This window comes from Ahaetulla prasina, chromosome 18, assembly GCF_028640845.1.
Source record: "Ahaetulla prasina isolate Xishuangbanna chromosome 18, ASM2864084v1, whole genome shotgun sequence".
NCBI classification, from domain to species: Eukaryota; Metazoa; Chordata; class Lepidosauria; order Squamata; family Colubridae; genus Ahaetulla; species Ahaetulla prasina.
Window position 1 is genome coordinate 5,404,170 of NC_080556.1, and position 18,228 is coordinate 5,422,397.

Below are 18,228 nucleotides of genomic sequence, written 5' to 3' on the forward strand. Positions count from 1 at the left end.
TTTCTATCTCAGTATGTGACCTCTCATGTGAGGCTTTCTTGGTGACAGTGTGGAAGGAAACATTACCTTTTTCTGGCCTGACTTCTCGGTCTTAGTCTCAGAACATCTGTGAGGTTTTATGGTGGTTTCTCTCATCCAGGTATTAACCAGGGAGGGAGGGAGAGAAGGAAGGAAAGGGAGGGATGTAGATGGAGGAAAGAGGGAGGGAAGGGGAGGGAAGGGGAGAGAGGGGAAAGGAGGGAGAGAAGAAAGGAGAAAGAAGAGAGAAAAGGGAGGGAGAAAGGACAGAAGGATAGCGAGGAAAGAAGGAAGAAAGGAGGAAGGGAGGAAGGGGAAGGAAGGAAGACAGGGAGGAAGGAAAAGAGGGAGGGAAGAGAAAGGAAGTTAGAGGGGAAAGGAGGGAGAAAGGAGAGAGAGAAAGGAAGAAGAGAGACAAGGGAGGAGAAAGGACAGAAGGATAGGGAGGAAAGAAGGAAAAAAGGAGGAAGGGAGGAAAGAGGAAGGAAGGAGAGAAGAGAAGGAAGAAGGAAGGAAGGAAGAAGGGAGAAAATGGAGGGAGAAAGGACCAAAAGATAGGAAGGAATGCAGGAAGAAAGGAGGAAGAGGAAAGAGGAAGGAAGGAAGACAGGGAGGAAGGAAAAGAGGAGGAAGAGAAGGAGAGTTAGAGGGAAAGGAGGAAGAAAGGAGAGAAGAGAAAGGAAGGAGAGAAGAGAAGGAAGGAAGAAGAGAGAAAGGAGGAGAAAGGACAGAAGGATAGCGAGGAAAGAAGGAAGAAAGGAGGAAGGGAGGAAGGGGAAGGAAGGAAGACAGGGAGGAAGGAAAAGAGGGAGGAAGAGAAAGGAAGTTAGAGGGGAAAGGAGGGAGAAAGGGAGAGAAGAGAAAGGAAGAAGAGAGACAAGGGAGGGAGAAAGGACAGAAGGATAGGGAGGAAAGAAGGAAAAAAGGAGGAAGGGAGGAAAGAGGAAGGAAGGAGAGAAGAGAAGGAAGAAGGAAGGAAGGAAGAAGGGAGAAAATGGAGGGAGAAAGGACCAAAAGATAGGAAGGAATGCAGGAAGAAAGGAGGAAGAGAGGAAAGAGGAAGGAAGGAAGACAGGGAGGAAGGAAAAGAGGGAGGAAGAGAAGGAGAGTTAGAGGGGAAAGGAGGAAGAAAGGGAGAGAAGAGAAAGGAAGGAGAGAAGAGAAGGAAGGAAGAAGAGAGAAAAGGGAGGGAGGGAGGAAGGGTAAAAGGAAAGGAAGAAGGGAGGGAGGGAGGAAGGAAGGAAGAAAGGAGAGAGAAGGGAGGGAAGGAAACAAAGAAAAAGAACACTGCGAGCCTGCCTTTCTCTCACCTCCCTCAACGCTTCTGAAGTGTGAAATTAAAGCACTGAAAAGCCTTGCATTATTGGCAGCTAAAGAGACAATGGGAAGGAAGGAGAGCCAGGGCAAGGACGGGGAGGGGAGGGGAGGGAAGGGAGGCAGAAGGGCCCCAGACTTAGCAGGGAAGAAGGGACTCAAGGAGGAAGGCAGAGCCTGCTTCACCCCTCTGCCTGCTTCCTCGTCTCAGCTGCTACACGCAAGTCTCCATATACAACCCCCCCCCCAATCCTGGTGACATTGCCCCCCCAAGCCTCTCCAATGCTTCCGCCCTTTGGAAATATTAAATCCATATACATTTATATCTTGTCTCCCAGAAAAGGGCTGAGCATCTCCACATCTTAAAATATAATTCCCCAGGAAAATTAAAAAATATTTGCACCGGTTTTACAACCTCGGAGAGGCGGGAGATATAATCCGTCAATATTTGACACTGTTGGATGGGCCGCCAGTCAAGATATAACGGCATCCGACGGCCGTCTTAATTAGGAAATGGGTTAAAACCAGGATGGCGAACCTATGGCACGGTACCGCTAGGGGCACGCGGAGCCATTTTGGTGGGCACGTGAGCTTAGCTCCGGGCCAGCTGGTTTCTGGTCCTTCTGGGCCTACCAGAAGTTTCTGGCCTCCGGAGGGCCTCCGAGGGGGGTGGGGAAAGCCGTTTTCGCCCTCCCCAGGCTCCTAGAAAGGCTCTGGAGCCTGGGGATAGCGAAAGACGGGCCTACCGGGCCATCACGTGCCAAAAGCGTGGGGAATGGTGTGTGTGTGTTCTGCGGGCATGCACGGCGGGGTGGGTGGGCGGGGCGCATAGAATTATGGGTGTGCGCAACCCCCCCCCCAGCACTCCCCCCGTTTTTGGCATGCAATGGCAAAAAGATTAGCCATCACTGGGTTAGAACTTAATTCATGTGGGCAACATTCCTTATTAAAGCAATCCGTTTCCAGGTTTTGCATAAGCCTCCCCCTCCCCCCCCCCCCCGATGATACATACAGAGGTCTCCTACCCTCTGGAACGAACTTCCCCCTGGTTTGCGCCAAATATCTAACCTTCGGACCTTCCGCCGCGAACTGAAAACGTATTTATTTATTCGCGCGGGGCTGGCTTAAATTTTGTTGGTTTTTAAATTTATATTATGAATTTTAATGGGTTTTAGAATTTTAATCGTTTTTTAAAGTCTTAGGCCAACTGTGTAATAAGTTTTTTAATTCTTGTTTTAATTGTATATTGTATTGTTTGTTTTTATTTTGGCTGTACACCACCCTGAGTCCTTCGGGAGAAGGGCGGTATAGAAATCTAATAAATAATAATAATAATAATAATAATAATAATAATAATAATAATAATAATAATAATAATAATAATAATAATATATTTATTTACTAACATGCTTTTTTTTTTTTAATATGCCCTTCTATTTCTCAAAAGCAAAGACTGGTGGGTGGGGTACGATTAAAATCAAACCAGCGATGCGATATGCAACCCCATCAAACAACGAATCAACAGAAAAGAAAAGCAGTCCTTTTAAGATTAAACTGGCCAAGAATTAACCCCGATTAAGGCTAGCTGAGATTAGCAAGCTTTAGCTCAGATGTCGTCGTTTTTTTTAAAAAAAACAAAACAAAACAAAACGGTGAGGAAAACTGGCTGAATCTTCGAACCTGCGAAATTTCGGCTGTTTATCAGACACTGCAGGTAATCCTCGACTTACGACCGCAATGGAGCCCCCCAAATTTCTGTTGCTAAGCGAGACAGCTGTTGAGCAAATTTTGCCCCAGTTGTTTTCCAATCTTTTTGGCCAAAGTTATTCAAAAAAAAAATTAGGGTTGTTAAGGGAATCAGCCTTCCCCGTCGAGGTTGCTTGCCCGAAGGTTGCAAAAGGGGGTGAAATTGCGGGATCCCCTCCAGGACATTGCAACCGTCGTAAATATGAATCGGTTGGGCAGCATCCGAATTCTGACCGTGTGACCGTGGGGTGTTTGTGCGCTGTGTGAAAGAAACATCTGTAAGTCCCTTCTTCCCAGTGCCGTTGTAACTTTGAACCGTCACTAAACGAATGGCTTGCAAGGCGAGGACCTGCCTGTGAAGAAGGACCCAGCATTGAGACCAGGGGTGGTTTGCTACGGGTTCGCAAATGTGAGCGTGCACGCAGAGCCTTCCGCGTATGCGCAGAGCGTCAAAAACAGGACATGATGAGTGGGTGGGCGAGTGGAGCTTCCCGCAGCTGCTGCAACCGGTTCGCCCAAATTGGATAGAACCGGCTGAATACCATCCCTGATTGAGAGAGCGGAGTATGGAAGACTCACCGTCATCGCACGGGCCCCTCTTCGCAACCTCCAGTTCTTCCTTCTGCTGGCAAGCTGCCAGGCGCAGTTCGCACTCGTTGTTGTACGTGATGCTGTTGCTTCCACAGACGCGGGACAAGGGCTGTTGCTCACAACGGGGGCAGAGGCACTGCCCATCCACGCACTTTGCCCCGAAGGAACATACCGTGGCTCCACAGGCTTCTGCGGACAGCGGGCGAGAGAGGAGGAAGAGTTAAGAGGCCCAGGAAGTTATTCCCGTAGAAGATCTGTAACTCGGGGTTGAACTGGTGCTCTCTGAGTTAGGTGGGTTTTTTTTCATTACCAAACTAGGTAACCTCATTGAGCACAGGGCACGTTCGTGTGCGCAGTGTACACTAATATAGAACCGTGGTGGCATGGTGGTTAGAAGGCAGTATTGCAGGCTAACTCACTGCTCACTGCCAGGAGTTCGATCCTGACCAGCTCAGGATTGACTCATCCTTCCAAGGTCGGTAAAAGTTGTTGGGGACAATATGCTGACTCTGTAAACCACTTGGAGTCAGCCGTAAAGCACTGCGAAGGGATACTGTAAGTGCTATTGCTAATGTCTCTACACTGATGAGGTTACCTAGTTTGGCAATGAAACGGCTGCAAGAAAACCACCAGGGAGCAGCACCCAGGATCCCGCCGTTATTTTAGTTTTTAAGCTGCTGGTTTGGAGGGGAAAGAAACTTCAAGGAAGCACATGCCAATAGTGTGCCAAGAAGTGTGTGTGTGTGTGTGTGAGAGAGAGAGAGAGAGGGGGGGTAGAGAGACAGAGAGAAAGAGAGAAATGCAGGGAGAGAGACACAGAGACAAACAGAGAGAAAGAGAGAGACAGACAGAGAAAGAAAAAGAGAAAGAAAGAGAGAGAAAGAAAGAAAGAGAGAGAGACAGAGAGAAAGAGAAAGAGATAGAGACAGAGAAACACACAGGGAGAGAGAGAAACAAAGAGAGAGAGAAAGAGAGAGAGACAGAGAGAGACAAAGAGAAAGAGAGAGAGAGAAAGAGAAAGAGACAGACAGAGAAACACACAGGGAGAGAGAGAAACAAAGAGAGAGAGAAAGAGAGAGAGACAGAGAGAGACAAAGAGAAAGAGAGAGAGAGAAAGAGAAAGAGAGAGAGAGACAGAGACAGAGACACACACAGGGGGAGAGAGAGAGAGAGAGAGAAAAAACACAGAGAGAGAAAGAGAGAGAGAGACATAGAGAGACAGAGAAAGAGAGAGAAACAGCCTAGATCTGGAAGGACCGTCCCAGGGAGAAATAAAACCCCTGGGACTTACTGCAGCTGCCTTGGGCTGCCACCTCGATGGAGACCTGTTGGATGCAGGACTGAACGTGGAGTTCGCACTCGCTCCCGTAGGTGTTCCCGTCGGTTCCGCAAACCAGCTGAGAGGAGGCGACGCATTCGGTGGGGCACACACACCTGCCCGTCTCGGCCTCGCAGATGGCACCAAATTGGCACTTCCGACAGCGGTCTGGAAAGGCGGCGGAGAAATCTCGATTAATGAGGATTTGATAAAATCCTTTTAAACGCTCCTTTTCCTCCCCCCCTCCCCACCCGGAAAGGAGGTTAGGCTAGCATTTTTCTTAGGATGGTCATGAGTTCATGGATAACCACAAGGTTGCTGGGTGTTGTGACTCCGGCTCCCGAGCCTGGCCTCCTGGAGGAGGATGACTCTGAGAGTGAGGGTGGGGGGGAGCTGACAAGGCCTCCCTCTCCAGGTCCCTCCTTTCTGGCAACGCCTCAGGTGCCAGCTGAAGGCCAGGAAGAAGGCGTGTCGGAGCCCCCACCGACAGAGGGTGAGGAAGATCAATCCTGGATTGATCCCAGACAGCGTCGGAAGGAGAAGTGTGCGCAGCAAAGGAAGATGTGTGGCAGGCCCAGAGAGTGCTGAGTCACTGACCCACACCCCACAGGGGATAAAAGCGGGTGGAGTTGCTCTGTAGCCCCTGTGACGGACAAAAACTTCAAAGCATGAACTTCGGATCAGTTGTTTTTGAGTTAAGGCCTGGACTGTGTGAAGGAATTATTCTGTGTACTCTTGGCTGCCCCGGCCTACGGACAAGTGGACTCCCGTCTCTGCCAAGTGATAAGGAACTTGGCAGGCATTTGAACTGTAGCTGTCAAGTCTTTTATCCACAAAGGAAATTCAGGTCTGTTGTAGAATAAATGACTGTTAGACGCTCGCACCTGCACTCTTTGATGTGAGGTGGGGAGGGGGACAGAACATTGGGACTCCCTAAACACTGAGAAGGACGATGGGCATCAGGGTTCGAATGGGCGCCTTGGTGGCAAGCAGAACAGCGCAAAAGATCAGGCAGCTGCAGAAGATTTTGCCAGAAGTGGGGGGGGAGCCATTTCCTAAGCAGGCCAAGAAGAAATGTGACCTGGGATAAGGTATCTTTGGCAGGCAGCCTGCAAGGGGAGGAAGCGGTTGGCTGGGAAAGCGGGGAACAGCCCCCCCCCAAAAAAACAGCTTTCGATTTTACAGCTGGGGATTCTGGCAGGGCTTATCTATCGAAAAGCAGAGAAAAATCTTTGCTCTGAGAGCCGCACAATATGTCAAGAGACAGGCAGGGCCCATTCCCCTGTCAATCAATGGGGAATAAAACAAGCAATAACCCCCAAGGGTTTCAGCTGCAAGGCAGGAAACGGAGTGGGTATAGCGGGTAAGATGCTGGCTTAGGAAGCTAAGGAGGCTGTGAGTTCTAGTCTTGCTTTAGGCATGAAAGCCGACTGGGTGACTTTGGGCCAATCACCAAGAGATGGGGAGTTCTAGTCCTGCCTTAGGCATGAAAGCTGGTTGGCAGTTCGGCGGTTCGAATCCCTAGTACGGGTCTCCTGCGTGAGCAGGGGGTTGAACTAGATGACCTTCAAGGTCCCTTCCAACTCTGTTACTGTTACACACCCGTCAGACCCGACAACCCTGATAACGGCCTCTCTGGCACATTCCCCCACCGTAGGGTTTTGTGTGAGAGGCATGCCCCTGCTTGGCATCTTCACCTGCCCGCTTCACGCTGCCAGCCAATTTAATTACCGCCCAACATTGGGCAAAGGGGTTGCCAGCTGCTACGTTCCGCCATCCTAGGGCAATGCACGAGCGTGTTAGCTCTGTTTCTGTACCTCAATCTTTTCGTTCACGCTTGGTGAAGAAAGCTTCGTTAGGAAATCCCCCGCCAGGAGGCTGGTCCAATATTTGACTTCCCACCCACCCACTCCCAAATTGGCCAAAATCAGGCTACCTCCTGTGCATGGCAAGCCAGCTTGGTTCTCTCGGGCACTCCCTGGCCCCCTCAGGAGCTAAAATGGAAAGGGGGGGTGTTAAGCCAAAAGGAAGGCTATTTCACACTTTTCTGGCAGCGGAATGGTTCAAATCCATGGTCAATTGGTGAGAGATGTTTAATTTTCACACACCAGGGAGCAGCCGGTTGGGCTTTCTGAAGTGAGGGAGTCCCCAAAATTTCCAACCGTTATTTCCCCCCTCCCCAGCTTTAAGTGGGCAGGACAGAAACGACCAATAATGATGGTTTGATTGCCAAGCATTAAGGCATCATTCTTTGACACACTTTGCCTAAATAAGAAGCTTTGTTTTTTCCTTTGGAGAAAAAGAAGTCGGAGTCTTTAAGATTGTTTATTTTTTAAGATGGGTGGGAGAGAGAGAAAGAGAGAGAGGAAGGGGTAGAGGGAAGAAAGAAGGAAGGAAGGAAGGAAGAAAGAAAGAAAGAGACAGAAGGAAGGAGGGAGGAAAGGAAGGAAGGAGAAATGAAGGAAGGAAGGAAAGAAGGAAGGAAGGAAGGAGAAAGAAAGAAGGGAGGGAGGGAAGGAAAGAAAGGGAAAGAGACAGAGGGATGAAGGAAGGAAGGAGGGGAAGGAAGGAAAGGAAAGGAAAGGAAAGAAAGAGACAGAGGGAGGGAGGGAGGGAGGAAGGAGGGTAGGAGGAAGGAAGGGAAAGAAAGAAAGAGAAAGGGAAAGAAAGAGACAGAGGGAGGAAGGAAGGGAGGAAGAAGGGTGGGAGGAAGGAAGGAAGGAAGAAAGAAAGAAAGAAAGAAAGAGAAAGGGAAAGGGAAAGGGAAAGAAAGAAAGAGACAGAGGGAGGGAGGGAGGAAGGGCTGAGGAAGATTTTAAAAATTAGCACATCCAGGACGGGGGAGAGAGAAAAAGAGTTTCTCTCCTGTCCAATCCATCAATTCCGGGTCCCGAGGCAATTCGTAACAACAACAACAGGAGTATGAAGTGCAATAAAACGAGTAAAAAAAAAACACTAAAAAATAAATCCCAGCAATTTGAAAGCACAGCCGAGCGTTAGGCAGAATTTTAAAAAAACCCTTCGGCAACGTGCTAAAAGCAAGCATGGCTAACTTTCCCTCTGACGGGAGGTACGTGTTTGGATTTTTATTTTTTTTATATTTTATTTTATTTTATTTTTTATTTTTTTTATATTTTATTTTATTTAAAAAACCCAAAGGTCTCTCTGGGGACATTCCCAATTCCAAGGTACCAGATTGTTTGACTTGACAAGTCTGGAGAGCGGGGCGTTCCTGTTGAGCTGTCCCTTCTTCCCCTAAGGCAGCATCAAATCATCCACTCTGTCTTCTTTCCACAGGGAAAACATGCACAGGAAGCCAAGAGACAAATCAGCCCCAGCGCCCTGAGAGAAGCAGCGGGTTTCTAGTCCTCAAAACGGCTCGCCACAAGGAAAGGGAGGAGGGAAGTGCCGCATGCTAAATTAACCCACCTTCTCAGGGGAAGCCCCCACATTCTCCTCTGAGCAGGCAGAAGAACAAGAAACTGAAATGAAACCCTTTTGTCCTTATCTCTGGGTTGTCTGCCCTCCCCATAACCTCTTCGGTCCTGTCCTCTCCCTACATTGGATTTAAGACTGTAAGCTCCATAGATAGCAGGGGATTTTTTTTGGCGCTCAGCTTCCTGAGCTAATTGCTTACACATCCATCTCTGGTTGTCATATAGCCGGTGGGACCGGCGACCTCGATCTCCGATGCACAGTTTAATCTCTCATAATAATTTTATTAAGCAGAGGTTTACGCTGGTGCCAGAGAAGGCCTGGGGCTAGGTTAGGAGAGGCGGTGGCCAGGGGTGGGATTCAGCTGGTTTGGACCGGTTTGGGAATACCGGATGCTAATTTTACATCTGGTTCACTGAACCAGTAGTTGCAAGGACTGGCTGGCCCTGCCCACCTCACCCTGCCAGTCCCAGACGTCTTCACGTGGCCCATTTTGGATGCCAGGTAAGTGCAGCACCTGTGCAGAGCCTGGAGAGGGCATAAAACAGGCCTCCTGGAAATGGGCCCATTCCTGGCCTCCAGAGCCCGGGGGATGCCTTTTTCACCCTTCCAGAGGCTCGACGAAAGCCTCCAGAGCCTGGGAAGGGCAAAAAATGGGCTTCTTGGAAGTTCCAGAAATCCGGAAATGGGACTGTTTTTGGCCTCTGGAGGGCCTCCAGAGCCTGGGGGAGGCTGACTGTGGCTGCTAGATGAGCGGGGATTTAAAACTGGGGCTTTCCGGTCGAGATGTGACCCTCAAATCGAGCATCAGGCAGCAGGGAATCTAACCACTCACCACAGGGGCCCTTGTGCTTCACGCGGATCTCCTTCCGGAGGGCGCAGGCCATGGCGTCCAGCTCGCAAGGGTTGCTGTAGGTGAGGTTGTCGCTGCCGCAGACCGGATCGTAAATGCTCTGGCACACTTGCTGACACTCGCAAACAGCCTCCTGGTTCTTCACCACGCAGGTGGCACCGTACTGGCACTCGACGCTCAAACAGGGGCTCGGCTTGCCAAGATCTGCATCAGAAGAGCAGGAAAGCAGGTAGAATGGTTAGAGAAGGGGCGGACACCCCAGTGCAGCTGGACAGAGTCCTCCACCTCCATCTCTCTCTCTCTCTCCCCGACAATTTGGGTGAAAGATATCAGGAACCAAGGCATGCGCGTACAAAGTAAAGCAGGCGCGCACGGGGCGAACCGGTAGTAACCTAATGAGAAACCCACCTCTGGTCACAGCAGGGAATGAAGAAGGGAGATGCCCGTCTATGTGGAAAAGCTGCAGCAGCCACACTCCGGATTTTGCCAAATGGGTGGGATGGCGATTTGGCCATGCCACATGACAGACCCACCATTTTAAAAAAAAACTTTTTAAAAAAAGTTTTTAAAAAGTTTTTAAAAAAGTTTTTAAAAAGTTTTTTTTAAGTTTTTAAAAAGTTTAAAAAAGTTTTTTAAGTTTTTAAAAAGTTTTTTTAGAAAAAGTTTTAAAAATGTTTTTTTTAAAAAGTTTTTTAAAAAGTTTTTGTTTTCAGAATTATTTTCTATTTTTTTTAAAAAAAAATATTTTCTATCTTACCTTTCTTATGTTTACAAATAGCACAAGGTGACAAGTATACCTAATATTCCTTCCTCCTCATATTTTCCCCAGAACAACAACCCTGGGAGGTGGGCTCGGGCTGAGAGAGAATGACTGGTCCAAAGTCAACAAGCCAGCTTTCAAAGGCGGGACTAGAAGTTATCATCTCCTGGTGATTGGCATAAAGTCACCCAATCTGCTTCATGCCTAAGGCGGGACTAGAACGCACCTTCTCTGATGATGGGACCAAAGTCACCCAGCCAGTTTTTATGGTTAAGGCGGGACTAGAAGTCCCTGTCTCCTAGTGATTGGCCCAAAGTCACCCAACCAGGTTTCATGCTTAAGGCGGGACTAGAAGTCCCTGTCTCCTGGCGATTGGCCCAAAGTCACCCAGTCATGCTTAAGGCAGGACTAGAACTCCTTGTCTCCTAGTGATTGGCCCAAAGTCAGCCACCTGGATTTCATGCCTCAGGCGGGACTAGAACTCCTTGTCTCCTGGTTTCTAAGCTGGTGCTCTAACCACTCAGCCAAACTGTATCCCCTTTGCCTAGAAGGACCAATTTTCTTACTCCTGGTCGCCGAGGGCTGCAGTAAGCTGCAGGGAAATAACGTTATTTTCCTCTGCCTCCGCTAAATATTAATTATCGCTCTTCAGCAACAAGTACGATTCAGAACTACCTTGTATGCATCAACGTTTATTCCTGCATCCCTGAAATAACTGTTGCTCCACCTCGGTGCTAGGCTTATGCATTTCATAAGGACTAGAAACCCAAAGAGAAAAAGAATTGTACCCCCTGCAGGTATACAAACCTAGAATTTCTCAACCTTTCGGCCTCTCTGGGTGTAAACAACAGTAAGAGAGTTGGAAGGGACCTTGGAGGTCATCTAGCCCAACCCTCTGCTCATTCAGGAGACCTATACTAAGGATTCGAACCGCCAAACTGCCGACCTTTTTGGTTGACAACTCAGCGTCTTAGCCACCGAGCCACCTAGCCAGGCTACAGATTTCATTTATTGATTGATGAGATTGCTCTCTCTCACACACACACAATCCTTAATTAACGGATTTGGAAGGGGGTCCTCGTGGGTCATCTAGCCCAACCGCCCCTTCCCTCGCCCAAGCAGGAGACCCTAACACCGTTTCTGACGGATGGCAGTCCGGTCTCTTCTTGAAAGCTCCCGGGGACGAAGCTCCCACAACTTCTGAATGCCATTGGCTCAGAATGGTGGCGCCCTTCATGCGCCCAGGAGATGGGAAGAATAAAAGTGTTTGGGGGATGAGAATTAGGAGGAAATTGAGGAGTGGGAGTGCAATTATTTAGCCTGCAGATCTTGGTGCAATGCAATCAGTGTTGGTATTCAACCGGTTCGGGAGAACCGGTAGTGGCCACTTCGGAGTGGCCGCCCACCCACCCAGGTGCTATACCGTCCTATTTAGCCACGTTTTCTAAGCCACGCGTATGCGTACTAGCTGCACGTGTGAGCAAAGCACATGCGCGGAAGGCCTCACGTTTTCGCTGCGCGGCGAACCGGTGGTAAAATTACGCGGAACCCACCTCTGAACACAACGCCAAGTTTGCTCAAAGGAAGGATGCGGAAAGCAGGCCTTGTTCATCGCAAGGGAGCATTTCACAGAGGGAGGGAGGGAAGTGAGAGAGGAAGAGGAAGGTAGGGAAAACACTGAGACAGGATGTGCAGGAGGAAGCAGCCACCGTTCTTCTAAAGTTTGTAATTTCATGCGATGGCCCGTTGGGGTGTTCCGACCTAGGCTTCCCAAGAGCATGAAGCGGACTCCTTGTCCCGACAAAAAAAACCAAACTCCTTTTGATTAAGTTACTGTGAATTCTTCTCATTCACATCCAGCAAAGTCTTTCAAGGGAGAATTTACAGCCACAGACCTTATCGGGCTTGGAGAGCTGCCAGGCCGGTATCTTCAAAACTTGGCAAGGCGTCTCTGGGAGTCAGGAACCAATTAAGTGAACTAACTGTCTCCCACAAACTCCCCTCCCCTTTTGCTCCTCTTTATTCCCTGTGGGAGGGGCCATTCACTGTCCAACTGTGGCTTTACTCCTGAGTCGACCCTTATTCCTTAGCTGTTCCCTTCTCCTGGCAGCTCTGTGCATGCGCATACTGGGAACAGGCTCCAGCTGTTCTTCTGCCCCGCTGATGTCCAACTCCGAAGGCAGCTGACAAGTGTCAGATGGCCCTGGCCTCCTCTCTGCCTCCGACGCAGAGCCCTCGTCAGAGCCTTCCCCAGACTCCAGGAGTGGCCCATGTTCCTCCCCTACCTCCTCACTGTCTGAGTCTGCCATCGGCTCTGCTGGCCGCTGATGGGCCACAACGCGAACAAAACCAATCTTAAAAGAAGACCTCAGCCCCACAGGACAGCGGGGCGGAGCAGGGGGATCTCAAACCTCGCTGGATTTTCATGGAAGGGAAGCAGCTCCTCGTTAGCCATTTCCCTGCAGGTAGAAAGCAAGCCTGTCAGGGAGATGGCAAGCTGTGCACTTTCCTTACTCCTGGGCTAGAAACTTTTCTCTGGGGTTTAATCCAAGCCGATCAGCTGCTCTTAACACCTTGAGGAAAAAAAGAAAAATGAGATATCTAGCCCCTAATCCTGGATTTCTAAGCATTTGTTGTGGTCCACCAGCAGCCGATAGAGCTAGCAGCGGAATCGGACAGTGAGGAGACAAGGGAGGACCATGGGCCAGTCCTGGACTCTGGGGAACGTCCGGACGAGGGCTTTGCGTCGGAGGCAGAGATGGGGACAGGACCATCTGGGAGCTATGCATGGACTTTAGAGGCAGATAGCTTGACTCCCTCTTCTTTGGGGCATCCCCCTGAGATACTGGGACACTGCTATCATATCACCTCAGTCCTTCTTTTCATTAAACTAGACATACGAAGTTCCTGCAACCGTTCTTCATATGTTTTAGCCTCCAGTCCCCTAATCCTCTTTGTTGCTCTTCTCTGCTCTCTTTCTAGAGTCTCAAGCGCCATACACAAGCGCGATTCTCAAGCGCAGATACCACTCAAGCCCAGAAGATGAACTAATTCAGTCCCCAGCCTCAAAACGTTGTAAGAATGCATCGTGCATTCGCGTGTTCAGGAGAAGGGGGCAAGCCTTTGCGACCCCTACAAAGTTGGGGTCCACCAGCTGTCCTGCCAACCGGGCATCGATGGGCAAGGGCAAGGCTTGCAAAAGGCTTTGAAAGCAAGAGAAAATGGGATTTCCCACCCCCGACATCCCTCTGCAAAACGCAGGGAAAGAGGTGATGGCAAGAGGAAGCAAAGAGGGTACAGTTGAGCAAAAGGCGCGAACCTCGCAGCAGAATTCTCCTGGTAGAGTGATCCGGAGAACTGGGCAGGTGCACTTCCTTTCTCCAAACAGGTAACGCTAGAAGACACAAGACAACAGAAAGAAAGAGAGACGGAGGAAGGAGAGAAAGAAAGGAGAGGGGGATGGGGAAGAGAGAGAGAGAGAGAGACAGACAGACATAGCTATGGACTGCTTCCCCCAAGTTTCCAAGCACACCCCCAATTTAATTTCCCCTGGCAGAGAATTGGCGGTTTGTTTTTTTAAAAAAAGGCATCCAGCTTTCCTTGGCGGCTTCTTCTGAATTTCTGTCAATTGAGATAGAATAGAATAACAAGAGTTGGAAGGGACCTTGGAGGTCTTCTAGTCCAACCCCCTGCTTAGGCAGGAAGCCCTACACCACTTCAGACAAAGGGTTGTCCAACCTCTTCTTAAAAACTTCCAGTGTTGGAGCATTCACAACTTCTGGAGGCAAGTTGTTCCTCGGATGAATTGTTCTAACCGTCAGGAAATTTCTCCTTAGTTCTAAGTTGCTTCTCTCCTTGACAAGTTTCCACTCGTTGCTTCTTGTCCTGCCTTCAGGTGCTTTGGAGAAGAGCTTGACTCCCTCTTCTTTGGGGCAGCCCCTGAGATATTGGAAGACTGCTATCCTGTCTCCCCTAGTCCTTCTTTTCATTAAACTAGGCAAACCCAGTTCCCTGAAACTGTTCTTCATATAAAAAACAGGAACAGAGTTGGAAGGGACCTTGGAGGTCATCTAGTCCAAGCCCCCTGCTCAAGCAGGAGACCCTATACTCTTTTAGCCTCCAGTTCCCCTAATCACCTTGGTTGCTCTTCTCTGCATTCTTTCTAGAGTCTCAACGTCTTCAATTCCATGCTGATGTTTGGGTCCCCCCCCAAAAACCCCCACTAGCATTTGGGAAGTGCCGAACGAAGCACTTCGTTCGTAAACACGTCGGCGAACGGCCGTTCGTGAAATCAAACCTGTGATTACTTCACGTTTCCCATCGAAGAATCTGGGGGAGGGGGGTGGCGATTTGGAAGATTAAAAAGAACGTCACCGTGGCGGAAAAATTAGTGGAGAATTATTTGCCTCGATGCAAATGTTTGACTCTTTTCGGGTATGTGTGTGTGCGGTGTGATATGTAATCCGCTTTGCTTCTGCATACCAGACAGGCGAGATTAATTTTCATCTTTCCTTTCGTACCCAGTGTGGTGTTTTCCCTCCCCCCCTCCCCGTTTTTTTAAGCCAGCCAGAAAAACAAGAGTTTTTATCTTTTATCGTTTTTTTCCCCCTTGCATTGCTCCTGAGAGAGATAATATCGTTATCTTTCCCCGTGTGAATTTTCAGAGGAGGTGGGAAAACGTATTACTATGGTTTAGCTCGTGCATTTAATTCAGTTACCGATTTAACTCGGGTTGTTTTTTTTTGAGGGTTCGCATCCCACACAGGATCCTCGGCAGGCAAGCCTGACCAGGGTTAATAGTCATCAAATTTGCATGTCGTCGAAATGAAATCGCTAACTCTTCTTTTGACCTGCTTGCAAATCGAGTCTGTATTAAAACCGAAGACTCGTCGGCGACGGATTTTCGGCATGGAGTTTTCTTGAGACGCCTCTTTCCCGTTAACTTATGACAGGTAATCCTCGACTTTGCAGCCGTAATTGAGGCCAACATTTCTGCTTGCCAAGCGAAACAAAGCGGACTTTCGCCCCCATCTTATGACTTTCCTTGACCCCGCTGCTAAGTGAATCAATGCGGTTATTAATAGCAATAGACCTTAAGACTTAGAAACCGCTTTAACAGGGATTTTGCAGCCCTCTCTAAGCGGATTAGAGTCAGTCTATTGCCCCCAACGATCTGGGTCCTCGTTTTATCAACTTCGGAAGGATGATGGAAGGCTTGAGCCAATCGGTCAGGGTCGAACTCCTGGTAGTGGGCAGAGTTAGCCTGCAATACTGCATTCTAACCACTGGGAAGTCAGGCAGGCAGGAAGGAAGGAAGGAAGGGAGGAAGGGAGGAAGGAAGGGAGGCAGGGAGGGAAGGAAGGAAGGAAGGAAAGAAGGAAGGAAGGAAGGAAGGAAGATAGCAACAGCACTTAGACTTACATAAGGAAGGAAGGAAGGGACGGAGGGACGGAGGGAGGGAGGGAGGCAGGGAGGGAAGGAAGGAAGGAAGGAAGGAAGGAAGGAAGGAAGGAAGGAAGGAAGATAGCAACAGCACTTAGACTTACATACCGCTTCACAGTGTTTTTACAGCCCTCTCTAAGCGGTTTACAGAGTCAGCCTATTTGCCCCCGATAGTCTGGGTCCTCATCTGACCCACCTCAGAAGGATGGAAGGCTGAGTCAACCTTGAGCCTGGTGAGATTTGAACTGCCAAATTGCAGGCAGCCGGCAGGCAGCAGAAGTAGCCTGCAGTACCGCACTCTCACCACTGCGCCACCACGGCTCTTAAGTTAGTCACACGGTTGTTAAGCGAACCTTCCCCGTTGGCTTTGCTGGTCAGAAGGCCACAAATGGGGATCATCCCACGACGCCGGGACCGTCGTAAATAGGAGTCGGCGGCCCAGGCGGCTGAAATTTGATCCCGTGACCACCGGAGCTGCTGCGACGGTCCCGAGTGTGGAAAAATGGTCGCCCGGTTCACTTTTTCCAATGCCGTCGTAACTTTGAACGCTCACTAAATGAACGGTTGTGAAGTCGAGGACTACCTGTAGAAGGAAAATCCAGATTCCTGGGAGTCTGCAGTTAAAAATTCCACGGGGGCGGGGGGAAGAGAAGAGAGGTGACGCACGGGCCTAACGATTTGCAAATTTATTCTGAATGTTTCATTATCGGTCCTGGATTTGTAAGCGGGCAAAAGTGAACGGGAAAGGGGGCATCAAAAAAACAGGACAAACTGAACCAGCTGGATAGCCTCTTTGTTTCCTTCCCGTGTTTGGCCTAAGGAGCTGCCTGTTCTGTGCCCGTTTAGGGAAAGCACGGCCTTGCCTGGCGTCCCTCCGCTTCTGACCTCCACAGATTGAAGCCCTGGGAGAAGACTCAGCCCTGCAAACTTAAGACAGGTTTGGCAGAAAGGGAAAGCTGCGTTTACGAACTTCGAACGGTGAAAGAGGTGATGCCCCAAGCTGAGAATGGAATCGGCAAGCAGGTAAGACAGGAACGAGAGAGACCGAGAGATGAAAAGATGGAGAATGGACAGGACTGAACACTCTGCTCCAAAATTCCCCCCCCCGAAAGGACAAAAAGACTGACAAACAGAGACAGGGGGAAGCCACAGGAGGAGAGCAGGGAACGAAGGACTGAGAGAAAAGGAAGAGAGCAGGACGGGCTGCGTTTCATCCCGAGGAGGGAGGTCATCACTTACCTCTTTCAGCTGCTGCGCCCACTGGGTGGGAGGCAGAGAAACGGGTGAGTTTTTTGGGGGGGCCCGTCCGGCCTCACTTACCACAAGGTCCATGGTGCTTGACTGGAATGGCAGCTTTCTGCTGGCACTCCGCCTTCTGGCGCTCGCAGTCGTTGAAGTAGGTCCGGCTGTCCCTGCCGCAGAGGGGCTGGTAGGCGCCGTCGCAGACCACCCGTTCGCAGGAGCAGCGGGCGAGGCCCCGGCGGATCAGGCACACGGCGTTGAAACGGCACTCGTCGCGGCATCTGTCTGGAGACGCCAAGGGGAGAAGGGGGTGTCAGTCTCAATGGTGCTTATGTGTGTGTGTGTGAGAGAGAGGGGGGGGGAGGGAGGGAGAGAACTAGGGTAAAAGCCAGAAGACCTGGGAGTTCTAGTTCTGTTTTAGACATGAAAGCCAGCCAGGTGATTTTGGGCTAAAAACAAGGAGATGGCGAGTTCTAGTTCCACCTTAGGCATGAAAGCAGACGGGGTGACTTTGGGCCAATCCCTAGGAGATGGTGAGTTCTAGTTCAACCTTAGGCATAAAAGCAGACCGGGTGACTTTGGGCCAATCCCTAGGAGATGGTGAGTTCTAGTTCAACCTTAGGCATGAAAGCGGACTGGGTGACTTTGGGCCAATCCCTAGGAGATGGTGAGTTCTAGTTCGACCTTAGGCATGAAAGCGGACTGGGTGACTTTGGGCCAATCCCTAGGAGATGGTGAGTTCTAGTTCGACCTTAGGCATGAAAGCGGACTGGGTGACTTTGGGCCAATCCCTAGGAGATGGTGAGTTCTAGTTCGACCTTAGGCATGAAAGCGGACTGGCTGACTTTGGGCCAATCCCTAGGAGATGGTGAGTTCTAGTTCAACTTTAGGCATGAAAGCAGACTGGGTGACTTTGGGTCAATTGCTTGGAGGCAGTGAATTCTAGTCCCGTCTTAGATATGAAAGCCTGCTGGGTGATTTTGAGCCAGTCCCTCTCTCTCAGTCCCCGCCTCACATGATGGTTATTGTGGGGGAAATAGGAGAAGGAAGGGATATTGGTTATGTTCCACACCTTGAATTATTTATAAAAATAAAAAAGGAGGGATTACAAAATAAGAACTTACCTTGAACCTGGCACTGTCCTGAACGCAATTTCTGGATCTCGATGCCCCGGATGGCGCCCGTCCTCTGCAAGACGCATTCGTTCTCGTATGTCACTCCGTCATCCCCACACACTGGATCTTTTTTCAAGGGGCAGGTTTCAGGCCTGGGCAGCAACTCGGCCCGTCGCGAGCGAGGGCTGACCCGGCAGACTCTATTCATGTCGTTGTGGGTGCTTTTGCAAGGATCTGCAGGGTGGGGGTGGGGGAGGGGAAGAAGAACGACTATCAACCATGAAGCTGACCTGACCAAAGCCATTTTGGAAGCTTCAGCGTTGCCACACTGGAGCGTAGGGGGGCATTTTAGATCGCTGGGATTTTGTAGCCAAAACAAAATACTTTTCTCTTG

At 49.8% G+C, this 18,228-nt stretch overlaps 1 protein-coding gene across 1 annotated transcript in view; it reads right to left on the reverse strand.

The window, feature by feature from the left end:
- Nucleotides 1-18,228, reverse strand: part of AGRN (agrin) — a 234,597-nt gene that overhangs the window by 61,463 nt on the left and 154,906 nt on the right. Inside the window, exons 6-10 of the mRNA XM_058160877.1 lie at nucleotides 17,844-18,068; nucleotides 16,798-17,004; nucleotides 9,258-9,479; nucleotides 4,961-5,155; nucleotides 3,658-3,858 (exon numbers count right to left, since the gene is read on the reverse strand). Coding sequence (XP_058016860.1) covers nucleotides 3,658-3,858; nucleotides 4,961-5,155; nucleotides 9,258-9,479; nucleotides 16,798-17,004; nucleotides 17,844-18,068 — 1,050 coding nt within the window. The remainder of the gene's footprint in view (nucleotides 1-3,657; nucleotides 3,859-4,960; nucleotides 5,156-9,257; nucleotides 9,480-16,797; nucleotides 17,005-17,843; nucleotides 18,069-18,228) is intronic.